At 36.8% G+C, this 27722-nt stretch overlaps 1 protein-coding gene across 1 annotated transcript; it reads left to right on the top strand.

Moving 5' to 3' along the window:
* The first annotated feature begins 95 nt into the window (after positions 1-95).
* Positions 96-27722, top strand: LOC139114667 (ATP-dependent RNA helicase DHX33-like). Its single transcript, XM_070676522.1, has 21 exons — positions 96-466; positions 3427-3477; positions 3912-3983; positions 4597-4650; positions 4893-5066; positions 5850-5948; positions 6811-6896; positions 7182-7270; positions 7935-8017; positions 14493-14590; positions 15197-15295; positions 15745-15819; positions 16350-16440; positions 17116-17181; positions 20459-20547; positions 21149-21215; positions 22246-22350; positions 23158-23291; positions 23999-24065; positions 24388-24497; positions 26272-27722. The coding sequence occupies exons 1-21, from the start codon at positions 269-271 to the stop codon at positions 26351-26353; spliced, it is 1989 nt and encodes a 662-aa protein (XP_070532623.1). The 5' UTR covers positions 96-268; the 3' UTR covers positions 26354-27722.

Genomic DNA, 27722 nt, shown 5'->3' with positions numbered 1-27722 from the left:
AGACTGTCCCTCTCAAAATCAATTGGCAAATCCCTGACAGGGTCATTGGCGGATTCATAAGGTCAAAGTGAATAGGTCATGGAGCATGTCACTTAAGGTTCTCCAGTTAATCAACAGATCTGCTGCACACATGGGAGATGCTAGATGCAGACGACATCGAGCCTGATCGACGATAAGCAAAACGGCTTCACAGGCGATTCCAACGAATTAAGTTAATGTGCCACTAGTCTCTTAAATCCGTGTTTGAATGCATTGATTGAAAAACAATATGAGTGGTGAACCGATGAAAAAGAAGCGAAGGTTATCTGGGTTTGGCATGATCGCCAGTACGGACGAGTTGTACGAACAGAGGTGCAGTTTGCCTATCTACCCGGCCCGCAGCAAACTCGTCAATGAAATACGCAAAACTTCGTCAGTTATAGTGATCGGCGAAACAGGAAGTGGTAAAACTACTCAGATTCCACAAGTAAGTTTTGCGTGCACGTTATTTTAAGATCATTGTATGCAATGTTTACACCTGGATTGGAACACATGGTCAGGTCCACAGGCATTCGTGGGCTGTGTAGTCTGCTCGAGGTCAAGTTGAGTTTGAGTGCAGAACACTGAACAGGCGATCAACTGATCGAGCAGACTACATAGCCCACGAGTGCCTGTGGTCTGGTCACTTCTCGTAAGTACTCCGTGGTGTAAATGTAATGTTGCTTGTAGAACAATACTCGGTGTCTCCACCACAGTTTAATAGAACACCTCAGTATGCCCCCAGCCTTTTAAGCTAGCTCAGAGCAAGGAGGTAGACCTGATGCTCAGAGTGAATATTTTGGAATTTCTTGAAAATCCCTCGAAACGGCTTAGTGATATCATGGAGGTATAACTTACAAGTGAGATACATATTCCGCAGTACATATAAATGTGAGAAGTTTTCGAGTCGGCGAGAAAAGTCAAGTTAGAAGGCACACTGCTCCTATCGACCTATGGCGCCGGATATATCCGGCGCCATATTGAATTGCCATATACCTTGAGCGCCGGAAATATCCGGCACAGTTAAATAGGCGTATTTGCTTCGTTTTTGTCGCTAAAAATCCCGTAATTTCGGCGTCGGCACACTTTGCGACTAAGATTGATGTATTCCGATCTGGCCTGAATGTGATTGCGCCCCCGTACGTCCGAGTATGGCCAAAATCCGGAAGCAAATTTCGTGACCCATGACCTCGACCCTGAAAGGTCAGGCTGATCACAGAAGCGTGGCGCTGATTGTTTACAGTTTTCAGAAGTACGGACGATCGCAAAGATGTTTATGGTTTTTTTTTTAATGAAATGAAATGTTTATTTATTGAAAACAAATGTTTTATATGTAAATATGTTCTATTAACAGAAATATTCGTGAATGAAACTAGAAGAAATACAATTTTTTACTAAAAGCCAGTGAAATTTTATAGCAGCCATATTATCAATATGACTGATCACATGACTGGTCATGTGTTTGGTCATGTGATATGTTCTTCTCTAAAATGTATTTTTAAATAATGTGAATTATTTTTTGATAAATCATAACCATTATAGATGCATGTTTCTGCAAGGAAGACATAAAGCAGGTGTTTACAAATATAAAACGTGTTGATTTTCAGATACAGAATCATGTCAGATGCTGATGTTTGTGGTTCATTTACTCTGCCTTTTGTTAGAAAAATCTTAAATACGTACATCTATAAATAAAGTAAAGGATAGTTATTATTACATATTTGTAAAGACAATGCCATGAAAATTGCAACTGTATTCAAATTTGCGTCATTTTATGGATTCAAAACACGTCCTGATGCTTCAAATATTCATATTCTTTGCCAACTCTGGTCACATGATGTGTCATGTGATCAGTCACGTGACCTGGAAATACAAAACTTATGTTTGAAAAAGTGGGAAATTTCATGCTGATTCAGAAAATATATGGTTTATTGGTACTTACTTAATTTTTGCTCTAAGCAGTGTTCATGCAATGACCACACCCAAGATTTTATCAATATTTACATAAGGGGCCTGGTATATAGGAATACATTGGCCTTGGTAGTCAAGGGGAATTTATTTTTAAGCAGATAGTTCTCAAAACAATTATCAACATCATCTTCATCGTTTTCCTCACTGTCATGCATCATGATCATTATCATCTTCTATCATCATCATCATCATCATCATCACCACCACACACCAATTTTGATACACAATTCAATAAAGTCCAAGGAAGTGTTTCCAGTGTCCTTATTTTCCCCAAGTAAAAACTATGGCATACACCAGAGTCTGATGCTAAGGGGTCCAGACACTTCGCACCAAAACCAGGTTGTCCTACACAACTTCGTCTCAAAACCATTTCGTACCAAATCCACCTCGTTCCAAGTACCACCTTGTCCCACGCCACTTCACCCCAAGTACCACCTCGTACTAAAACCGCTTTGCCCCAAGTATAGTACCATCATAATAGGCCTTCTACCTACTCGTTCTGAAACAATGATGTATCACAGCATTGATTTTACCTGCAACTTGGAAATGGAAGCATTACTGTCTCAGGACATTTTTGCCACCACGTACCATTATTCTTGCAGAAAACCATAAACGTTAGAATTAGAAAAAAGGACAAACGTAAACTACTAAATGCTACAACCACGATCCAGAGGGACCATGCTACAACTCAGGCGCCTTGCGCGGGCGCGGAATAGCGTGATGTCATTTTCTGGAAATGTGTACACTTTCAACTGTTCAAGACTTCTATCCTGAGATGATGGAAAGGTGATGAAAATTTTGATGGCAGTGGGTGGCTATCTTCAGCTTTACCAGTTGGCGATAGTTTGGGGCAAAGTGGCATATTTTTGGGGGCGAAATGGTGTTGGGGCAACATGACTCCTTGGGCGAAGAGGTTTTGGTACGAAGTTGTTCTGGTGCAAAGTGGTTTTGGTGCAAAATGGCATGGGAGGAGATGTTATGGTGTGAAGTGGTTTTGGTGCGAAGTGTCTGGAAACCGATGCTAATACACACACCAAAATTTCTAAAGCAATTGCAAACCAGCTTCCTTAAATTACAAAGGAAAAATGCCCTGTGTCTGGATGGTGAGAATGAAATCAATGAACCAATGTACTGTTTGACCTACTGCGATATTGGAAATTGATATGAAGCACATCTGATATGTTTCATCCTATAGGTGATGGGCTGTGTCATCATTGTATACCCTTACACACTGGAATCATACATGTACAGTAATAACAGTCCCTCCAAATAAATTACACATACTGGTTTTGTTCAGTTCATTTATCATTCGATAATGCTTTTTTCTCTGAAAATGGGATTTTAGATAGACCACAGACAATCATACCAAAAATTGAATTGTTCAGAGCAATGTTTGCCAACACCATACCAAAGACGTGTTCTTTTTTGATATTTCAGTATGTAAGTGAGGCTGGTCTGGTGAAAAATGCCATGATAGCATGCACCCAGGTGAGTTGATAAGGCTAATTCAGACACAGAAGGTTGCTTGTCATGAGGGCTGCCTTCAAAAGATGAGTGACAAGGCACTGAAGTTATTTCTTATTTTGCAGTCTCTACTTTCTATATGTACCATCTCCTTGCAGGCCTATGAATGTTAGATAATTTTCTCTGTCTTCTGAAATTAAAATCTGATCATCCGGCGATGAAGGATTTGATTTGCAAATTTCACAAGGGCCTTACATAAACTTTTAAGACCCAATGGAAGTTTGTCTCTGAACAAAAAGTTTTGTCATCTATATCTTTGTGAAATGACAAAAGAAAGCCATGTTTACTCCATCATGGCAAAGTTTTTACTGCAAAACATACTTGATGCATGGCAGCCATATCCAGAACCACTTCACAGTGGTACATAAGATTTAAAATCTTGTTTTATTCTCACATAGCCAAGAAGAGTTGCTGCGATTACTGTTGCCCAAAGGGTTGCCATGGAGATGAATGTAGAGCTTGGAAAAGAGGTAAAGCTGTACTACAACCTCCCTAACTGCCTAAGGTTTCTGGGATCTCTCGGTCAATCTAACACATTCTTGCAAATTTTTTTGTATACATTAATTGTACATGTGGAAAAACAACTATACTTTTGCAAGAGTTGCAGATCATACGAGTTTGCAGTTTCTGTTTGCATTTGCATAGGTATGCTAAACTGTACCTAGGTTTTCTTGATGCAGTTTCAAAAGGTACATACGCTGTCAAAATAATCATCGTATATAATTTTGCAAATGAAAATTGATTGAAAAAGTTTTAATTTATTTAATTTGTAATGTTGCAATTCAAAAGTCAAGAATGAATTGCTCTTGCATAATGTGTTAAAAAACAAGTGTACATGATTCGACAAGCCTGCCAATGCCACCCAAGGATATAATTTCCAAGTTCAGTGAGATTTTGAGTATCATGATACCCTGTTCCCACAGAATTGATCTCACTTAATTTTCCAATCATGCTTGATAGAGACGAAGATATCAAAGGAAGTTACTGACATAAAGCATTCATCAGCTGAGAGGGGTCTCACTATGCATGAAGCTCCTGCGAAAATTAAATTTTCCAATTTCAGACTTTCAATGTCTTTTACAGGTTGGTTATTGTGTAAGATTTGATGACATGACGTCTGCACAGACCAAAATCAAGGTAAGTATATGAAATTGATAATATTGTTCACAATATAACCACAACAAAACAGCTCTCCTGAAAGAGTGTTGATGGATGATCATTGATTCAGATAATAGCTGCAATAACTTACACACACTGAGTATAATCTAGTCTGTCAAACAGCCAGTTTTATACAGATGATATTTCTGAGTTTTGTCCCAAAAGATATTATGTACATTTTGTAAAACTTTCTCATTTCTGACATCTGTTTTTTTCAACAGTACATGACAGATGGTATGTTACTAAGGGAAGCCCTGCTGGATCCATTATTGCTGAGATACAACATGGTTATTCTTGATGAAGCTCATGAAAGAACTATTCATACTGATGTTTTATTTGGAATTGTGAAAGATGCACAGAAGAAGAGAAAAGATGGTGTTCATCATCCTCTTAAGGTTGGAATTATTTTGGATCGCATGAAATGACATGCAGGGGTAATTTTTCATCTCCGCACGAATCAGTGAGCAATGTCTTGTTGATGGTGGTTCAGTAGCAGAGCTTACCAGGATCTCAGAAGTACTCTGCTGGAATTAAAAAAAAAATTAAAAGTATGTCAAAAATGATATGAGGGTTCCTAAACCATGCATATATTTATGGTACAGTAAGTTCAATTGCCATAGTAAACATACAACCCAGTGCAACATGATATGACCACACAGGTTCCAATGAGTCTAATTTACTTGTATAGCAGAAGTCGTAACTTTTTGAAATTGACTTCAGCATTGTTACAAAGTTCTCTATTTGTCTGAAAATGTTTTCATGAGCTTCAACTTTCCATAACAGTGCATTGACTTTACATGTCCTCATAGCTTTAAGACAGAGCTGGTGAGAATTGAAGCAATTTCTGAAAGAACTACAAAAGTGTAATGGATACTGTCAGAATCAAGCTTGCTTGATGGTCAGTAGTGCAAAGGTCCATGGGCCATGAAAATTAAAAGGCCAATATGATACTCTGATGTCACACTGATAATGCATTGGACTATCTGCATTAATGACTCTATATATTGCTGAATATGTGAACATGGATGGTGTATGAATTGTTTTCTCAGTACGACTTAATGCAGATGTGAACAGGCATAATGGTTTATAAACCCTTGGTGAAGAATATTGTTTGCTTTATTTATTTTATTGTGTGTGCAAGTGGTTTTTTGAATCAGTAAATTCTGTTATTTCTGTAGATTGTTGTGATGTCTGCCACAATGGATGTTGATCACTTTTCAAGATACTTCAACAATTGTAATGTTTTGTACTTGGAGGGAAGACAATACCCAATAGAGGTTTGTACCATCTGGTATAAATATCAATTTTCCATCAAAAGTTTACTCTTTACGTCCAGCAGGTTAGCTTAGATGTATTATAGGTGCAGTACTTAATGAACCATCATCTCAAACCCCTATTCTGTTCGTTTTGACAGATCCTCTGTTCAATTTTTGTTAGTCGAGTTGTCTATTTTTTGAAAGTTTTCATCAGTTATAAGTCATTTATTAAATTTATGAATCATTCATTCATATGATGCTAAATTCACAATATTTCCAGGTGGCATGCTGGGAAATTTCAAAGTATATCTACTCTGTGCAATATACTGTGAATTCCAACATGTCCAACCAGTCAAGAAATGACAGCCTAAGACATGTTTAGTCTACCCAAGATAGTCAACTACTAGATTGGGTTTATGGTTCCAGAATTGCTGAAACTAAGATAAAGGAACGTATAACTATATGAAGATGTACATAGGCTTGCATCATTCATATCCATACTGTACATCGCAGGCACAGGTACATAATTAATTGACAGCTCTTTTAGTACTGTAACACTAAAAGAGCTGTCAACTACGGCGTTGCCTGCACTTTACACGTAATATCTGAACAAAGACTTAAAATTAGACACCCACTGATTTGATCAGCTATATCTTGTCTCACAGAAAAAGACCAAATCTACCTGAATTTCCTCTGTATATCAGAAATATTTCAATTTATAGAGGTTGACAATATCAGGATAATCACACAGTAAAGCTTGAAAGTTGTATGTTGTTCTCAGTTTTTACAAAAGTGTTTAAATAATCAACTGTTAATGTTTTTTATGAGAATATAGATTTTTTGATGATTGTTGATTTGAACACCTTTGGTCATTTTCTTTCAGATATTTTACTGTAATCAACCACAGAGTGACTATTTATTTTCAGCTGTAGTTTCAATATTTCAAATCCATCAGGAAGAACCACCAGGGTAAGAATGCTATGTTGTCAACATGTTACAAAAAAAACTTGTCCATTTTCTGATTGTAAGAAGGTATCATTTAACGGTTCTGTCAAGCCTTTGAAGGTCTTTCAACTGAAATATTGATTTTATATAGCAATGCTAATACATGTAGTTAATCTAGTATAACAACGTCCTATGCCGCTTTCTTAAACAACGATATATTTGAAGATAATTGAATTTGAATTCCAAAAAAATTTGCTATGACTATATCATAAGTTGATAAGTGTGAGTTATGATGTTTTTTGTTTACAGACATGATATTTTAGTTTTCTTAACTGGCCAAGAAGAAATAGAAGCAGTTGTGAAATCTGTGAGGGACATTGCACAGGATTTATCAACAGGTACGCTTTGAAATTGCTGTCTCTATCATGTCAACATTGTTCAAGATTTATCATGATGTGTATTAGTTTCTGTGTTTGGGGATTCCTGGGCTATGAAAGATGACAGTTACAACCTATGGAGGCTGTTCACTGCAGGTGAATTGTTGGTACTGTACACTTAGCAAAAATTGTTACCATTGCTATGAGACAAATCACATTCACTCAAGTTCAGCTATGCATACTGGTACTATTTCTGTATTGTGATATCTGTGTAGTACTGTCCTGTACTGATGCATTGCATTTTACTCTATTTGTCGTCTATTTCAAATTAATGCAGATACTTCGTTACGAGTAGTGTCATTCAAGGAATGCTTGATATTTACAAGTTGTTCAGCAAAATCTATTATGACTAGTCATTATGTTGTTTGGTTTACAACAAATCAGTTACCTTACTTATGTTTCAGTTATGATAGGGTTTAAAATCTGTCCCTTCAAATCTCCAGCTATTTACCCATTTGTAAAGATTGTAATGACTTATGATAATAGCTCAAATAATCTAGGGTGGTTGTTACTGATTCGTTGCTTTTAATGACCAATTTGCATAATCAAGGCATGTTATCTATTGGAACGATTTTTCATTATCATTCTTTATCTTCTCTCTTACTTTGTTCTTCATTTTCCTCAGATTATCCCCGTTTGTTTGTTTGTCCAATGTATGCAGCATTACCTCCATCTCAACAGTTGAAAATTTTTCAGCCAACTCCTCAGGTAAGTATCGACCCTTGAACGTAAGCTGTAACAATATCACAATATCAAAGACAAAGTATGGGTGTTACGTGCAGAGAAAACGAACAAAAGGGTGAACTCAGCAGTTTCCGTTTAAACAAAATTTATTACGAAAACAAAACTAATTGCTAAGTTAGGGACAGAGTACAAGCTTTAAAAGTGTACAGACTACTTATCTCAGCTGGGACGGCAAAGCTCCAGTCTCAGAGTTGTAACAGTCAGTCGGATGAATGAACAGTCCTTTGGCTTGCAGGCTTGAAGCTGCACAAAGTCCACAGTATAAATCCAGCGTTGACAGTGAAGGTCTTGAAAAGTCTTGAGAATGACTACTGCTGGAGTTTAGTAACACACAAGAGACACGATCCCAAAAGTCTGACTGGAAGCTGTGCACGTCCCTTTTATAAAGGCATATAAGAACAATCTAGAACTTTTATTGACATGCTAATTACTGTTCTAAAATTATCTCCCTTACACAACTAATCAACTTTCCAGAACATTCCAAACATGACTAATTGAATTCAAGGTTGTGAGGTCATCAAGGGCAGTGACCTTGAGAATGTTCTAGACTAATTGAACTCAGGTCATGATGAGTGTGGGGGAAATGACCTACATAACACACCCCCTCTTCAAAAAGAAAATTTTTCAATGAAAAATCTTTCTTTTACAAATGTAATCTTAAAAGTGTGAACAACAATAAGTTCTAAATACGAGAGAGACAGTCTGCAATTAAATTGTCTCTGCCTTGATATGTCTAATGTCAAGATTAAACTCCTGTAACATTAAACTCCATCTTAGCAATCTCTGATTTTTGCCTTTAAATTTCTGCAGAAAAACAAGAGGGTTGTGATCAATATAACCACTATTGGCTGATTTGAAGAAGTAACATAAACTTCAAAATGCTGTAAAGCTAATATCAAAGATAAACACTCTTTTTCAATTGTAGAGTAGTTTCTCTGGGATTTGTTAAATTTGCGTGAAAAATAGCAAACAGGATGATCTATACCATGACTATCCTCTTGCAATAAAACAGCACCAGCAGCCGTATCACTAGCATCGACAGCTAATTTGAATGGCAAAGTAAAATCTGGTGCAGACAACACTGGGGCACTTTGCAGTATGGCTTTAAGTGTATCAAATGCCTGTTGGCATTGCTCTGACCAAACAAACTTTACTTTCTTTTTAAGTAAGTTAGTCAAAGGCTCAGTAATTGTGGAGAAATTTGGACAGAATTTTCTGTAGTAACCAGCCATACCGAGAAAGCGCATCAGTTGTCGTTTGCAGTTTGGTATGGGAAAACTTGAAATGGCACTGATTTTGGCATCAACAGGTTTTACCTCACCCTGTCCTACAGTATGTCCGAGGTAAGTCACCCTCGCCCAACCAAACTCAGATTTGGCAAGGTTGACAGTCAACATTGCTTTGCTCAGTCTCTCAAAGAACTTCCGCATGAGCTTGATGTGTTCCTCCCAGGTGTCAGTATACAGGACGACGTCGTCAACGTAAGCTGCACACCCGTCTAGCCCGGATATGACGTCGTTGATCATCCGTTGGAACGTTGCCGGAGAGTTCTTCATTCCGAATGGCATCACCTTGTACTGGAACAATCCGTCTGGTGTAACAAAGGCGGATATTTCACGAGCACGATCCGTCAGAGGGACTTGCCAAAATCCCTTCAGTAGGTCAAATTTCGTCACATACTTGGCTTTTCCCACTCGGTCGATGCAGTCATCAATCCTCGGGATTGGGAAAGTGTCTGTCTTTGTTAAAGTGTTGACCTTCCTAAAGTCCGTGCACATACGATAACTGTGATCTGATTTGGGAACAAGTATGCACGGCGAACTCCAGTTACTTTTACTGGGTTCAATAAAGTCATTGTCCAGCAGGTATTTGACTTCTTCCTGGAGATATTTTGCTTTTGTTGGATTCAGTCTGTATGGATGTTGTTTTACAGGCTTACTGTCCCCAACATCAACATCGTGATAGATGACGTTCGTCCTCGTTGGAACTCTTGAAACAGGTGTTTATATTCGTGGAGCAGTTCTTTCACCTGTTGTTGTTGTTCTGGCTGGAGGTGTGCCAACTTTGTAGACTCCAGCTTCTCCAGGATTTCTGAGTTCTGAAGCTTGACCGAGCCCAGCTTTGAGTTTAGAGTATTTTCACTCAAGTCAGTTTCAGTATCACTATCTTCATAATGGTTTGAACTGACTGCACTGACAGGCTGAGTTATAGTTATAGTAGGATTATCCCTATCCAAATATGGCTTAAGCATATTTATGTGACATAGCTGTTTTTGTTTTCGCCTGTCAGGTGTTATTATGATGTAATTTAAATCACTTAATTTCTTATCGATTAGATATGGCCCAAAGTAACGAGCATGGAGTGGTTTGCCAGGAATCGGAAGTAGAACAAGAACCTTTTGACCCGGTTCAAACTTCCGTTTTGAGGTGCTTTTATCATATTTGTTTTCATTGACTGCTGAGATGACTCAAGATTTTCTCTGGCTAATTCACATGCTTTAGAGAGTTTTGTACGAAAATCTGACACATATTGCAAAATATTCAGACAATCATCATCGTCTGATAGGAATTTCTCTTTAACGAGCTTAAGTGGGCCACGGACTGTATGTCCAAATACAAGCTCAAATGGGCTAAAACCAAGAGACTCCTGAATTGACTCTCTAACAGCAAAGAGCAAAAAATGAATTCCTTCATCCCACTGCTTCTCTGTGTCAAAACAGTAGGTCCTAATCATGTTTTTCAAAGTTTGATGAAATCGCTCAAGAGCACCCTGACTTTCTGGATGATAGGCGGATGACCTATACTGTTTAATGCCTAGCTGATCCATTACTTGTTGAAAAATTCCAGACATAAAGTTGGAGCCTTGATCGGACTGGACACATTTAGGGAGGCCGAATAAAGTGAAAAATTTGACTAAAGCTCTCACTATAGTCTTTGTCTTTATATTTCTCAGTGGTATGGCTTCGGGGAACCGAGTTGATGTACACATAATTGTCAACATATACTCATTTCCTGATCTTGTTTTTGGTAGGGGCCCAACACAGTCTATTAGTATCCTACTAAATGGTTCTTGAAATGCAGGAATTGGCTGTAAAGGGGCCTTTGGAATGGTTTGATTGGCTTTCCTACCATTTGACATGTGTGACAAGTTTTACAGAAATGTGCTACATCCTGCCTGAGATTAGGCCAATAAAAGTGACTGAGAATTTTATGATAAGTTTTCCTGACTCCTAAGTGACCAGCCCAGGGGGTTTCATGGGCCAGGCGCAATATTTCAGCATGGTAGGGCTTTGGAACCACAATTTGATGTTTTATAGCCCAATCGTCATCAACCAAAACATCTGGAGGTCTCCATTTACGCATGAGAATACCAGATTTTGTATAATAGGAAACAGAGCTATCTGAAGTTTTACCTTCATCATCTACCCTGTCAAACAAAGACAAAATATCTGGGTCTTTGTGTTGTTCTGCAATGAGATTTGATCTAGAAAATGTCTGACTTTGGTCAGCAGTTTTACTGGAAGTTGCAAATCACGAGGGATAACGGAATGATCCGTGTCAAACACCTGACTGAGAAAGGTGTCATTTAAGTCAACATCTGTGACATTATTTTTGAGAGTATTTTGATTCTCGGAAGTTTTCTTTGACATGGCTCGAGTAATAGCACATGAAGGAAATAAATCGGGTATCTCTTGTTCAATTGGCTCTGGATCCTGATCTAAAGTAGGATTATCAGTCACAAGTGGATTAGTAATGACCTTGTCCCCAGCAAGGTCGTTTCCAAGAAGAAGGTGAATCCCTTCGAAAGGCAAAAAAGGCCTAATACCTAAAGCCACAGGTCCAGAAACAAAGTCCGAAGACAAATAGACATTATGGAGAGGAACAGGAATGTAGTCATTACAATCTACCCCCTTAATAAGAACTTTAGAACCTGAAAATGACTTTTCAGAAAACGGCAGGGTATCTGCCAACAAAAGAGACTGGGACGCCCCGGTATCTCTTAAAATTTTGACAGGGGTAGCGAGAGAGAAATCACTAGAAAGTGATATAAAACCATTATGAATAAATGGCTCGAAAATACCCATAATGCTATCTTGAGAAGAATCGACCTTGACCTCATTAATTGGGGATGAGAGGGGTTTAACCTCAGAAAATGTGTTACACACATTATTAGACTCTAATTGAGTTGATGAAGAAATAAAGCCGGTGGGCTTAGATCCACTTTGACCACTTTGACCTTCACGTTTTCTTTTCAATTTGAAACACTCTGACATTAAATGGCCGTCTTTCTTACAATAATTACAAGAAAGTGTACCGAACTGTTTGTCAGAAGGAGATGAGACTTGGGATCTGATGATGTGGGAGTGTTACTTGAACTCTGTGAACTGCTGTCATTTGATTTCCTACTCTCCTTTGAGAAATTCTTGGATGAAAAGGAGGAGTTAAATTTACCTGCATTGTTTCTGTATGAAAAGGACTGGGATGGTTTGCTGAGAAAGGAAGATTTGTGGGTCAATGAATAATCATCGGCCAAACGTGCAGCAACCTCCAATGTATCTGCCTTTTGTTCATTGATAAACGTCTTGATGTCACTCCGGATGCACCTTTTAAATTCCTCAATCAAAACAAGCTGTCGTAATTTGTCATAATTCTGACTGACCTTTTCCGAAGAACACCAACGATCAAACAGTTGTTCTTTTGTTCGAGCAAATTCAACATAAGTTTGATCCTTCACCTTCTCACAATCCCTAAATTTCTGACGGTAAGCTTCAGGCACCAACTCATAGCCCTTGAGAATTAATTCCTTCACAGAATCATAATCTGAAGCCTGCTCTACTGACAATTGAATGTAAATTTCTCTGGCTTTACCCACCAAAGCACTCTGCAAAAGCATAGACCAGACTCCTTAGGCCAATTCAGGCTCTGAGCAATTTTCTCAAAATGGAGGAATATTTATCAACATCCTTTTCTTGGAAAGGGGGAACTAGCCTGAAATGCTTAGTGATGTCAAAACGTGCTGAAGGGAAGAATTTTCCTGACTTTCCAAGCTCTAAACGTTCTTATTTCTACCTGTAATCGCTGTTCTTCTAATCGCAATTCCTTTTCTCTCTGTCTTTCTTCCATTTCTAACTGCATTTGTATTTTTTCCTTTTCTAATGCCTGTCTCTCTTTTCCATTTGTAATTCTTTTTCTTTCATTTGTAATTCTTTTCTTTCTGTCTTTCTTCCATTGCTAACTTTTCACGTGCCAAATCTGCCTGTATTTCTAACTCTAATTTTCTGAGTTCAAAGGAAGACTCAGGTTCATAATCTTTTAAGGCAGACTCCTCAAAATGGCCTGCATTAACTAAATGTTTTGCAATCTTGAACTGTATTTCTCGCTTGCGCATAGATCTTTTGACATCTACTTTAAGGAAATTTGCCAGTACTATGAGGTTGTCTTTTCTGAGGGAATTAAATGTGTCCTGATCAAGGTCATCCATAAATTCGTCTGGTTTAAATTCCGCCATGATTGAATTTCGCTGAGTTCACAGTATACAGTAGTTTTGAAAAGGCTGTCAAAATGTTGTCAAACGGCTCAAAATATTCGTATCCCGGACGAGCCCCAATTTTTTACGTGCAGAGAAAACGAACAAAAGGGTGAACTCAGCAGTTTACGTTTAAACAAAATTTATTACGAAAACAAAACTAATTGCTAAGTTAGGGACAGAGTACAAGCTTTAAAAGTGTACAGACTACTTATCTCAGCTGGGACGGCAAAGCTCCAGTCTCAGAGTTGTAACAGTCAGTCGGATGAATGAACAGTCCTTTGGCTTGCAGGCTTGAAGCTGCACAAAGTCCACAGTATAAATCCAGCGTTGACAGTGAAGGTCTTGAAAAGTCTTGAGAATGACTACTGCTGGAGTTTAGTAACACCACAAGAGACACGATCCCAAAAGTCTGACTGGAAGCTGTGCACGTCCCTTTTATAAAGGCATATAAGAACAATCTAGAACTTTTATTGACATGCTAATTACTGTTCTAAAATTATCTCCCTTACACAACTAATCAACTTTCCAGAACATTCCAAACATGACTAATTGAATTCAAGGTTGTGAGGTCATCAAGGGCAGTGACCTTGAGAATGTTCTAGACTAATTGAACTCAGGTCATGATGAGTGTGGGGGAAATGACCTACATAACAATGGGTCATATATTATTAGAGGATAGTTGTGTTTAAAACATGTCTGTCAGACACATTTACTAGTATTGATAATGTCAACTTGTTCACGATAAGGTATATAAGGTATTATGCTCAAGAAAAGATGAAAAGTAAACAAGAAAGAGTCCCTGTGTCCTCTTTGTTGTGGGTTTAGTCATCCTGGTGATTGCGTAGAAGCAGTTATCGCTTACTTGATATTTGGAATTAATTTGATTTTATTGTATTATACCAATACACAGGGTGCAAGGAAGGTGATTATAGCCACCAACATAGCGGAGACGTCAGTCACAATACAAGGTATTAAACATGTTATTGACACTGGCAAAGTAAAGGCAAGGTAGGTACATGGTTCTTGTATTTATCATTTCTTTCTATATCAATGAGTGGATTTGTGCATTTGTCAATGGATTCCTATGTGACCTTCATCAAATTGAGCACACAAAATAAAGACACCAACATATTATTGTATGGGTTTATGCAAGTCTCAAAAGTTTATGTCTGACTGAAAGATTCTAGTAAGGTACTGTGCAGACATGTAGCCATGAAGTAACTGGAAATATTCACTTGTGGCTTTAGATACATGTAGATGTTTTCTGTCATATTCAGCATGGTAGTATGGTAAACAGGTCTACACTTCCCATTGATAACAATGGATTTTTGGCCAAACTAAGGTGTGACTGGGTTAACCACATACTTGGTGATTCAGGCTAGAAAATAAGTCGCTGAAAACACCAGTGGTGTTCTATGATGTGATCTGTCTGTAAAGTAGAAACAATGGAAAATAACATAAGCAAACTAACTTGTTTTGCAATACTAGCTTTTTGACAGGCTGTGAAAGAAATTAGCAGCTTGAAATATTGGTTTGAAAAACATAAAATTTTGAATAATATGTTCGTCTAGTGTTATGTAGATACAGGATGATTTATCTTCTTGTTGTTTGAAGGTCCTACCGAGCCGGCAGTGGTTTGGATATCCTGAAAGTACAATGGTTGTCCAAAGCACAGGCATGGCAGAGAACAGGCAGATCAGGTAGAGAAGACAGGTAGGTAACTATATCACGATGACCTGCTGTGTGTCGACAAAAGTTGGTTCTCAGGGAAAAGGTCGCTTGCTCTTGATATCATTTTGGTCACATTCACTTCATTTAGAAGCAGTGTATTTAATTCCACTGGCACAATTATGCTTTTATGTATCTGTAAAATTTGATGTTTTCAAATTCAGAAGCCTTCATGTCATGACTTGAGCACATGTGAACAACTCACAGACTAGTATGGTTTTACTCACGTAACTTGTCACCATTTGCATGGCAAAGGTATCTTTTTTCACAGGGTAATGAATGTCCCATTGAGAGAAAAGTAAATTTAATACTCAGCTGTATGTTGATGACTCATTTTTCTAGGAAATGTTTTTGTAGGACAAAGTGGCTTTGAGCATTTCAGTTTTGCATGACTTAATGTTGACATCTTGTCTGGTGTAAAAATTTCTCCTCAGTGGTACATGTTGGAGATTGTACACAGAAGAGGAATTTGAAGCGTTGCCAGACAACACAATACCAGAGATACAGCGGTGAGAAATTTTGCTTTATCACGTACTGATCGAGTACAGAGCTGTGAAATAATTTCTTTACGTGTATTTCTTATTTTGAAGTTCCTCCATTTCTGAATGGTTGAATTTTTGCTGCATTCATATTAACAGAAAGCATAAATATACAGGTTTCTTTCTCACAGCAGTAACATAAATTTCCACAAGCAAGTCATCAAGATGCATAAAGTATGGCTTTCCTTGATGATATAATGTATCATGTGATATTGATGATAAAAAAATTGTCTCATTCCAAAATGAAGAAACCTCACAATTTATACCTTTGTCAATTATCTTATCACTCAAGGGCCACCTTTTAATTTTATTTCAGTCACTTCTATTACAAAACGAAGTGACTTATACGTTTCGTTAGGTCTACCGTACATGTAGCCTCAATTTTTGGTAATTAAAAATATTGCTCATAAAGTCATATTCAAATATAAAGTGACAAATTCCTTATTTATGTCCTGTTTTGTATCTAATTCTTGATGTTTGATTTTATTTTGTACTTGCAGATGCAATTTAGCAAGTGTTGTACTCCAGTTGTTAGCACTTGGGATTCCAAATATTTTAGAATTTGATTTCATCGACAAACCCTCATCGGAGGTAAGCTACATTTAGTCAAGTGTCAGGTTTATTCATCTACTTATTGCATTCTTTGGTATTTGAGTGAAATGATGATGGTGAAATGATAAATTCTAATACTATGTTACAAAATGTGGTTTTTTTTGTCAATTTTTGCCGTCCTATTGCATTATATAATGCCTTTGCAGGGATTTCCACAAAGTATTTGTAAGAGTGACTGAGCTGTTTCATGTGGTAAACATCATCAAAATAGATAGAAATTCAAAAATTTTGAAACAAGCTTCAAATTGACTCACAAATCTTTCTTTAACAATGCTGAGAAAATTGTCTTACAACCATGGTGGGCTTCTTGCTTCATACCAGATTACAGAGAGCATTCAAAACAAGCACAAATCAAATTTAAATGTACTGTAGGTTTTTTGGGCCCTTGTAATGTTTTATACCAGGTCTTAACGTGACAATCAGCTCAATCCATCCATGTGTATGTTAAGACTTGCTTACAAGACATCATCCGTCAGATTTCCTTCATAGTTGGTTCTCTGATGGAATATACAAAAATAACTCCACCTACAAGATATTCTGACGTACACCAAAAATAAGAGATCATGTCACTGGTTGCAGCTCATATACAGTGACAGATCCTATCTTGCAGTATCTTCCTCCAGTGATGAATTAACTTTTTGAATCTTTCCTCAGGCCATAATAGGTGCTCTGGATCAACTCCATTTGCTTTCTGCTGTAGAAAAGACAGATCAAATTCAGGTAAAGCAAGACATTACATTTCAATCAGTGTTAAAAATGTACTCGGTCACTTGCTGGTGGGATTGCAGAAAACATTTAATTGCAAGGATGAGAGATTTTTAGCTCCCATTTGCCATACATATATGGCAATTGGGAGGTTATATGGTTGAAAAAAGTCTGTATGTGAGATGTCTGTCTGTATGTATGTATGTATGTATGTATGTATGTATGGATGTCTGTCCGTCCAACGCAAAAACTCAAAAACCGCTGCACATATTAAGCTGATTTTTGGTGTAGTGATGCCATATATGATGTAGATGTGCCGTTCTTAAAATGAACTTTTTAGTCCCATAGATATGCAAATGAGGTAGAAATAAAGGGAAAATGGTCAAAAATCAATAACTCAGGAACTACACATCTGATCATTGTCACATTTGGGTTTTAGGTACCTTAGGCCCAACTCATTCAAACTATAAATTGATGTCAATATTTAATGCTTTCTATTTTTTATGAATTTTTTCTTTCTTTTTTTTGCCATTTTAGTAAAAATCTTTTTCTCTTAAACCAGAGGTCGGATCGCTTTAAAATTTGGCGTGCAGGTGCCTTGTGAGAACTCAAAATAGAATTCATCAAAATTGTGGCAAAATTTTCATATTTGTATTTTTGGGCAATTTTGTCATTTTTGGTAAAAATCTTCTTTGAAACTGTGTATGCCATTACTTTCTAATTGGATGTGCAGGTTCCTAGGAGTGACCTGAAGATGACTCGGTGAACTCAAGGCGAAATTTGCAAATTTGTGGTACTTTTTGCCATGCTTTCAAATTTGGTACACAGGTGAAATGTAGTAGGTCATTCATTCAAAGTCAAGTACTGCCTTTGTGAATGAGCAGATTATGATTGTGCTGTTCCAGGCTGAGGTGTTATTTATAGGAATGATGCAATGTTAGACGGTAATTGATGTTTTAACTGAATTTGACTTACATTGTATGTAACTCTTGTACTGTATAAACCCTATCAATTCACCCAGAAAAAAATAATTAATATGATTTTAAATAATTGAATTAATTAGAAAATCAACAAAGCCTAAATAATTTTAGTGTAGAATTATTAGAAAGTTCAACTTTTTTGACAGTTCATAGTGAAACGCTTGCCATCTTGGATGATTAAAACATGTAAAGACAACTTTCTGAATCCCAACTTTGACATATTCTGTACCGTGTTATCTAAAAGAAATTGCTCATAATAGTTTGTCATGGTAGGTTGGTCAAATAAATAGAGATAGAGAAAGTTCCAATTTCCATTTATAGTCGACTTAGTAAGGATAAAATTACTTTTTGAGGAAAAAAATAGAGTGGTCAATTAAAAGAGTGGTCAAAGTGATAGGGTTTTTATGGTAAAGCTGGGCTATAAGATTCCTCATGTTCTATTTATAGCAATTATGCAATCTGTGTAAACAGTGCAATGAAAGTGTTACAGGATTCCTTATAATGCTTTTGATGACCTTGAACTTCTTAAGTTTCAAACATTTGTCTCTTCGGTGTGCTTTCTCTGAGTACCTACAGGCTCAACTTATTCAACAGAACTTACTTGCAATGTTAATTTGAGAGTTAAAATGTGCTTGGTTAATAGGATGAAAATAGTGATAAAGATAACCAACTGAAGATTCTTTATAACCTGACAGATATGCTGTTTTTTTTATGACTTAATCTTGATAAGCAAGGCATGTTTACTTTAATTAGAATGTAATTAACTCTTGTTTATATTATTATAAGCAGTAGTATCAAGTTGAACAAACTGATATTGATAGGTTGGTCGGCTGTTGGAGGTTAAAAGTTGTAAAACTAAATGTATGTATGTATGCATATCTATCTGTCTGTCCATCTGTCTGTCTGTACGTACGTATGTATCTATGTAAGCATGTATGTATGTAGGTATGTATGTATGTATGTATGTTAGTATGTGCGGATGTATGTCCTTTCACATTAAAAACTCCTAAACCACAACATATACCATCTTAGTATTTGGTGGACATTTGCACCCAAGGGTTGAGATGTGAATTTGTTGAAGTGAACATGTCGAAGTCAAAAATATGCAAATGAGGGGGAAAAAAGGTAAAATCCTGCAAATTGCTAAAACTCTGTAACCACTGGCCAGATTTAGTTGAAACTTGGTATATAGGCTATTTATAATGACTTTAGTTACATTTCTTCAAATTGTGGTGAAACTTTGAAAGTTGTATTTTTTGGGCAATTTTCCCGTTTTTGGTCAAAAAATCATCTTTTCTGAAAGCGCTCATCCCATTGCATTGAAAACTTGTATGTGTGATCCTGGGGTTGGCCTTTGTCAGATTTGTTCAAATTGTGGTGAAATTTTCATATTTGTATTTTTGGGGCATTTTTTCCCATTTTTTGTCAAAAAATCATTTTCTCCCAAAGTATTTGTTGGATTGCTTTTAAACATGATAGTCTTGATCCTAGGGTTGTTTTCTGTCAGATGGGTAAAAGTCATTATGAGATGGAGCATTTCATATTGCTGGGGTATAAGATTAATTTGGACCTGCAATGGAATTTTCTCAGTAATCAACCTGTATTAAAGAATGCAATGTCATGTGTGTATTAGTACTTAGTATCTCTGTAAAATGGGAGCACAGTGTCATTGACACTATTTTTATTTACGCGATAGTTGAACTGCATGCCTGTCCATACATTCGTAATTCATCTTTCTATGTAGTAATGTTACACACTCACATCATAAGATTTTCATGTTCACGTGTTCTTGAAGTATGAACTCCCAAAGTCATGATTATTGTCATCCTTTGACAATATAGGAAATTCATGGAAAATAATAAACAGACAATTACGGGCAAAAAGTTGCCTGCTCGAACAAAATGTTACCTACCCTGATAATTATCTTTTGCACATTGTGTACCTGATATGCCTCACCTCAGGCCTCGGCTAACTAAAATTACAAATTATTTCCATTTGCCCTTTGAGCAGGTAAGTGTTAAACTTCACCTGCCAGGTCAAAAATTTAATTTCCTCAAGCTGTCAGTTATATATAGCTCTGCCATTAAATGTGAAACATCCAGCATGCTTAATCTATGTATCTACAGTATTGAAGATCTTTTATGATTATCGAAGACCTTACACATTGGACTAAGGAAGAAAGTCAGTGTCACTGTTTACACTTATGTATAGACAATATTGTTCTTAGAACTGTAACAAGCCTTTACTTGTTTGGGATTATACTGTTTAGAACAGCTACAACAATTTTTGTGGTTTTATTTTATCTTTTCTAGTTAACGCCTTTTGGCAAGAGAATGGTGATGTTTCCATTGGAGCCACAGTTTTCCCGGATATTGCTCATGGCCAAGGAGTACAGTTGCCTGTGAGTTCTCACTGTTGTTAGATAAATTCTGATGCATTGACTGAACAACAAACTAGTAATCAACATAACAACTTTGCTAGCATGAGAGTTTACAATTAGGTTTTATTTGGTCACTATCATGACAACCATTGGTTTTAGAACTGACCTTGACAGAGGATTAATGTCGTACAAAGAAGGAAATAAAGAGGTTGATGAATAGCTGTTTGCAAACTGTTCTAACCTCCATGAGAGTGCTATCAAAGCCACTGTCAATGATTCTGAAATAGATTAATGGTAAGGCCAAAAACAAAGAGATTTGTTTTAGTCCATGACATTTTGCAAAAGTGATTTTATAATGAAATCATTCTTGTTTCCTTTTCATAGATACTTTGTGATGTGATTTTGCTCTTTCCAAGACAAATCTATGTGTATAATACTCCTTGATATGATGCATCTTCAAAGCAAAATACCCAGACCAATCAGAACAAGGATACCATTTTGTACACACTTCTTTTGAACTGAGCAACATCATTAGCTGATTACTTTCCAGTCTATATCACGGCTTTCACTTCCGTTACATAAGACCATGGCAGCATGACATTCATGTATTTTTTATCAACAGGGAAGAAGTCCTGACCATTGTGTCTATGTTGTCTGTTGAGTCAGTGTTACACACCCCACATAGTAAGGTTAGTGCTCATGTTGCCACATAGGAAAACAAGATTATTATCAGCAATCTACGAATATTATTGTATGTATACTCTAAGAAGGTGACTTAGGTTGCACTCATGGCTTTATTCCTGTGTGAGTGTGTACACGTATGTAAAGGGCAGTATGCAGAAGTCCTTTTACAGTGTTTGTAAGGTTTTTGGTTTTTCATCGCCAAGGCAACAGGGAAGAAAATACAACAGCTGTTTCACTGTTATTGTGATGTTCATCTGGAAAGTAAGTTTTCTTGGAGTTTTTGACAACAGTATCAGAGTCAAACTGGTCTCAGAAGTCACCCCTACAGAGAAGTAACACTTTAGGAACCCTCCATAGAGTAGCTACCTCCCTTATGTGGTCAGTGGCCATCTGTAAATGCTTTAATCTGTTGGATGTACTTGTACCAAAGGAAGAAAATTCTTTGTTTTACATCCACTCAAAAGTTTTAAAGATAGATAGGCAGTTAAGGAATCACACGAAATTTGACAAAATCAATATGCCATTTTTTGACAGTTTTCTCATACAACCTGCTTATTCCTATATGTTCTAGTGTATACGATTTTACTTCACCACATGATTCAATGGTTGTAATATGACTGCACTAAGGAAGAATTTGTTGCAATGTGTGTTTAGGGGCAAACTACAGGATATTGAAATGCATTGTGGGTAAAAGTTGACTTCTCCCCACGGAAAGAGTTTGAAAATGTGATTTAATAAACACTTTCAACCTAAATGTAACCATTTTCATGAAAAGAACTTCTGTGGATTCGTGAAACTGGCTAAACTCTAGCATCTTTTCAACAGTTTTGACATTTCTGGTATGAAATTCATGCACAACCTTCAACCAGGGTTTAACAAATCCTGCTTTGAAATAAGCTAATTTACCAATATCTGGTGTTTTGTGATCAACTTAATCAAGACCACATCTGTACAGTGATTACCATGGTGATATGTTACGCTCTTTATCTTACTCAGATGTAACATTCTTTTTATTGTTCATTTACCTTTCATTAGCGTGAAAATGCATTGGCAGCCCGTAAGAAGTTTGAATCAAGTGACGGTGACTTCATCATGTTACTGAACATTTACAAGGCTTATAGAGCAGTCAAGGGTAATAAGGTAAGAGCTAACAAGAGACAATTATAGAGTATCTTCTGTCTGGTGTCTCGTTCAATGATCACACCATGTCAGAAGACAGAAGTATACTCTGTAGGTTTCTATATCTAATTTGTCACTGAACACTGTAAAAGCATATATGAGTTTTCATGATAATCCTGTGTGCTACCAATACTCCCGGACTTTATGATGTCAATGCATTATCAGATGGTTATTGAACTTATCCTAAGGAACACAATAGAGATAGAAGCTGCCACCTGCATATGAATATGAAACTATAGAAAATGTGCAAAGGACTGCCAAAATTGTGGAAACATTTTTTTAAGGACTGGGTTTTAATTGATCATATCAGTTAAACAAATATACCCATAGATTTGTAGTTATTAACATTCATTAAAATCAAACACTTGGAAATAAGCAGATTATATGAAGGGAGACTGTGTCTAAAAAGACCTTGAAATGCATAGGCTAAGGTGTCAGGATTTAGCATTAGATAGCAAAAAGAGATATAGTAATAGCATTTTACAATGCTGACCTTGAATAAAATGTGTTATATTTATAGTGGACTTACCTTTTCTTACATCGATATCCTTGTGATTTTAACATCATGGGCCCATGCTTAGTTGAAGTATAATTCAATATTATCTAAGAGGGTACGTTTGTATCTATTTACCATTATTAGTAAAGATATCCAGTACCATCAGACAAATGTTGATTTCTACCATAAGGATGGACCGTGGTCCAGTAATCATCAGGTTCGCCTAAATTTTTTACTTTACCCAATGGCTAATAAGTTTTGTTTCCTTTCAGGAGTGGTGCTTTGAGAATTTCATTAATGGTCGTCATATGCAGACAGCGCTAGATGTACGTCAGCAATTACATGGTATGTGTTTAAAAGCAAGATTGACAATTCAATCATGCGGACAAAACACCAGTGCCATCAGGTAAATTGTACTTTTAATTGTTTGGTTTACAATTGTAATGTATGGATTGATAGATTCATTGATAAAATTTAGTGTAAAATAAATTCAAACATTGCATACCTGTTGTTTCATGTCAGTAGTTGGATCTTGTGAGCTCAAAAAAATAATACAAAATGAAAAACCTGGTAGATTATTTTTTTTAAGAGGCCAAGGGTGAGAAATAAACCTTATAACTCTTTTTGCTAGATGTTCTTGACGTGTTCTAGATGACCACTAAGACTTTTGTAGTTGTCACAGATGTGAAAAACAACAGCTTATGTCTGTGGTCAAAACCATCAGGGACCCTTTTTAGACTGAATAATTCAGTCATGTATTGGCCTTCGCCAACTCCAACGCTAACAACAGCGTTTTCGTCTGGATTGGCAGAGACCCATACACAACTGTATTTTTCAGTCTCGGACCCTCATACTTACAGTCATTTGTTAGAAAGTCATTAACACAGTTATCAGTGAGGCAGTGTTACTCCAGTAATCCAGTGTTACTTATTGAAACCACTAACTTTCACTATGAAATGGGACACAAGTCTGCTTGGTGGTGCACAGCTATAAAATCTTACACTGATCAACACCCATCCTGATTAACCAATAATGCCATTTGAATTCAACGATGTGTGTCTAGATCGCATACTGCAGTACTATAGATAACTTTTATCATTGTTTTATTTCCAGAAAATGTATGACATCAGGATTATTCATGAACAGTGCTGAATTACAGAGAGATGGTGAATACCTCACAGTAAGTAATGCATTCACCTAGTCCCTGAGATTGTCCAAAGGAAGGTTTTATATTCCCAGATTTGCTGATAAAATGGAACAACTTCATTTCCATTACACCTTTATAACTGACCATTCTGCTTCAAACAGCATTGAAGATGTCAAAAGTGTTAATTGTTGTAGATGTCAACAAACCAGTGATTTGGAAACCGTCTTGGTGTAATTTTCTCTCTCCAAAATTTTCCTTCAACTGCGTTGTCTCTTGCAATGGCCATCTATGATAAGATTGACTTTGGTCATGACTTAAAAGAGGAAATGTTCAATAGATTTGTTTTTTCTTTCAGCTGGACAGACGGCAAAGTGTGTACATTCATCCATCATCATGTCTATTTCAATGTAAACCAGCATACGTCTTGTACAGTGAGTTGGTTCACACATCCAAATGCTATATGAGGTGAGCATATCAGTTGTCACAGATGAATTATTCAACAAATTTAATGTAACTGTGAACTGATGAAGACTTTGCTAAGCCTCAAGTATCGTCAAACCATGAATAATTAATATCCAAAGTCAAGTGACACTATCAGAAGTTTCCTAAACAGCTTTATCTCATTAATATGTCATTAGCTAACTCTCAAAATATCAAGCAACTGTTTTCACATGCTGATTTTTTCAAACTTTGAGACGCAATCTATAAAATCTTTATTCATACATTTATCACTCACTAAAGTTCAAGTCAGTTTTTGATGTCAGCTCACACTACAGTGATGTGTGTTTTGCTTCAAATGTTAAAGTTATTAAGCCAGGTTTACATATTGTGAGTTTAACAGGCGAGTTTTTCTTCATTTATAATGTGAAACAGACAGTCATATCTGCATCATGGTATGTAGGGATATCTCAAACCATACACTCCGAGTTCAAAAACCGAGTCGGACTTGCAAGTCCGAGTACTCGGACTTGCATACTCCGAGTAACACTGCTTACTCGGACTTGTATACTCCGAGTACATGGCCTACTCGGACTTGAATATGCGCCGAGTAATACATGTTCCTAGAAATGCATATTTTGCCATGCCGGACAAGAAACGATCTGTCGAAAAAAAAAGTATTTTATTACTCACAGAGTTTACGGCTAGCACGGATTTGATATGTCGAAAGTCTGCGCTTTTGAAAAAAAAATTTCATTTTCACGATGTCTTGTAATCTGTTGCGCAATGTATATTTAACAAGGAGGGACCGTGATTTTACCCTCAGAAGAAAGCTGCTGCCACGGCCGGCGGCAAAGTTTTTTGAAAGATGACTTAGACGTAACATTTACAGTAAAACCAATAAACTTCAGCAAGTCCAGCCAGTTACTCAGTCGGATATCGCACAATCGTTCAATTAGTGAAATCAATGCATTTATTACAACCAAGTGGTCACTCGCACTCGGTTCATACCATATGCGAGCGCACTGTGCTCATTTTATTTAGAAAAATTATTAGTTTAATTATTTTATCAAGACATAAATATGCCTAAAATGCTTGGGCAAGTCTATCATGGCCTTGCCACGCTAGCAAACCAAGGCCATGACATCACTCGTCGACAGGTCATTCAATTATGGCGTCCATGTTCTAATATTAAACTCGCCGTGCTGCATCACGGTGATCATGAAACGTTATTGTGCCCAATTCAAGTCATGTATCAAATCCAGATCTGATCCGGTAATGAAGCGAAAAGACAAGACAAACTCATAATTTGCGTGACGGTAGCTACACTCGACAACGACAATGACTTGAGCGTGTTGTACAAGATACTATGCCATACTGTGCACAGATCAGAGGTCAGGCAGATCGCGTTAACAACTCTCTCTGAGCGACTGGAAGTACTGCAGTGTATACGCTGTTTGCAAATTTTTATCACAAGATCGAATATTTCCTGTGTTTTTCCAGCATTGTTTTTTCTATAAGCATGTGTACCTCGGCGTATTCAACTCCGAGTAGGCCATGTACTCGGAGTATAAAAGTCTGAGTAAGCAATTTTACTCGGAGTATGCAAGTCTGAGTAAGCAGTTTTACTCGGAGTATGCAAGTCTGAGTAAGCAGTTTTACTTGGAGTATGCAAGTCTGAGTACTCGGACTTGTAAGTCCGACTCGGTTTTGGAACTCGGAGTATGCTGTTGAAGGCACTGTTACATACCTCCTGCATCATGATTTTCACTGAAATAAGTGTTGATTCTATTCCATGCAGGAATTTATGTGTTGTTGATCCAGAGTGGCTATATGAAGCAGCTCCAACGTATTTCAAGAGAAGATACAGTAAAAACACATGATCTGAATAGTTGGTGTACACTGTTATCATTTGTACTTCTAACCACATGCATTCCCATTATGGTAGAACCAGTCTGAGTACTAGTATGTATGAATGACATCAAGATTTTAGCTGAGAAGAACATAACATACATCAGTGCAAGAACAATTTGTGCACTTTGAGAGGAATGTCCAGGAAATCCTGAACACTTCCAGATTTTTGTTGTCCTGGAAAACATGTAATGTCCATTCACCCAAGGTCTTGACTCACTTGTTTAATCTAAGCTAAGTGTGTAAACTTGTACATTCTTGAAATTTCATCAATCAATTGTCAAATAAACCACTTTCCAAGGTTTGGCTGTTTTAATAACAATTTATATTTATGTCAGTCTTTTAGTTACAAAAATATTGACAATGTGACACTCTACCTTTAACATGATGTCATATCAGAAGAAAAAATTTAAATTCATATTTTTAAACATTACCAGGGTCAAGATGTAGATGCAAGGGACAATGACAAATGAATTATGTATATATGGATGGACGTCAGTCCACCCTTTTATCTGTCCGTCCAGGAGAGCAGAATTTATTTTGTCAGGAAACAGACTTACACAGAAATGATCTTGGAAATAGTTAAATGGTCTATGAAGAAAGTTAGCAACAGATGAAGCATTTGCAAGTTACAGAGAGTTGGGATCAGCTAAGTGGCTTCCCAATGATTGAGTATATTGCAATTTTTTTCTACAGCGACATTTTTGTGCATGAGAGGGATATTTATGCAAATATGCTAGCTGATTATTAAACATTCGGGTACATTATCCGTTGAATAGAACAAAATGTGAGAAACTTGCAGACATTGGTGAAGTTTTGAATGAAGATTGTGAGCAAATGTTATGAGCTCAAAGTAAACAAGCAGCGAATATCATTATTACAGAAACAAATTCTGTGGATGGAGTAGAAGCATCTTTATGCTATTCATGAAATGACAATCAACGCTATCATCATTTCATTGTCATGCATGTCATGCCTTCCATATAAAATTTGACAAAGTTATGTTCAAATCCATCCAACTTAGTTTTATGGAAATGAAGTATTTGGTTATCAGTTCCATAATTCTGTAAGAGGCTGAGTACATGAGTGAACTGACGTGTTTTATTTCAATAAACAGATTGCAAGATACTGATTACACAGACAGGGACAGAGAGATAATTTGTATGACTTTCTCTCCCATGTGTAAACATCTGACATTACAATGGTACAGAATTGTCACAGCATTAGCATGATACCTGTTTATCACAAGTATAAAGAAAATGGATGTTCAGGTCACTAAAAACAATAAAGTCATCAATAAGTGTCACAACACTTTTGAGCTACTATAGACTATAGAAGCTA

The sequence above is a fragment of the Ptychodera flava genome, chromosome 16, assembly GCF_041260155.1.
Source record: "Ptychodera flava strain L36383 chromosome 16, AS_Pfla_20210202, whole genome shotgun sequence".
NCBI lineage: Eukaryota > Metazoa > Hemichordata > Enteropneusta > Ptychoderidae > Ptychodera > Ptychodera flava.
This window is presented reverse-complemented; position numbering and strand designations above follow the sequence as displayed.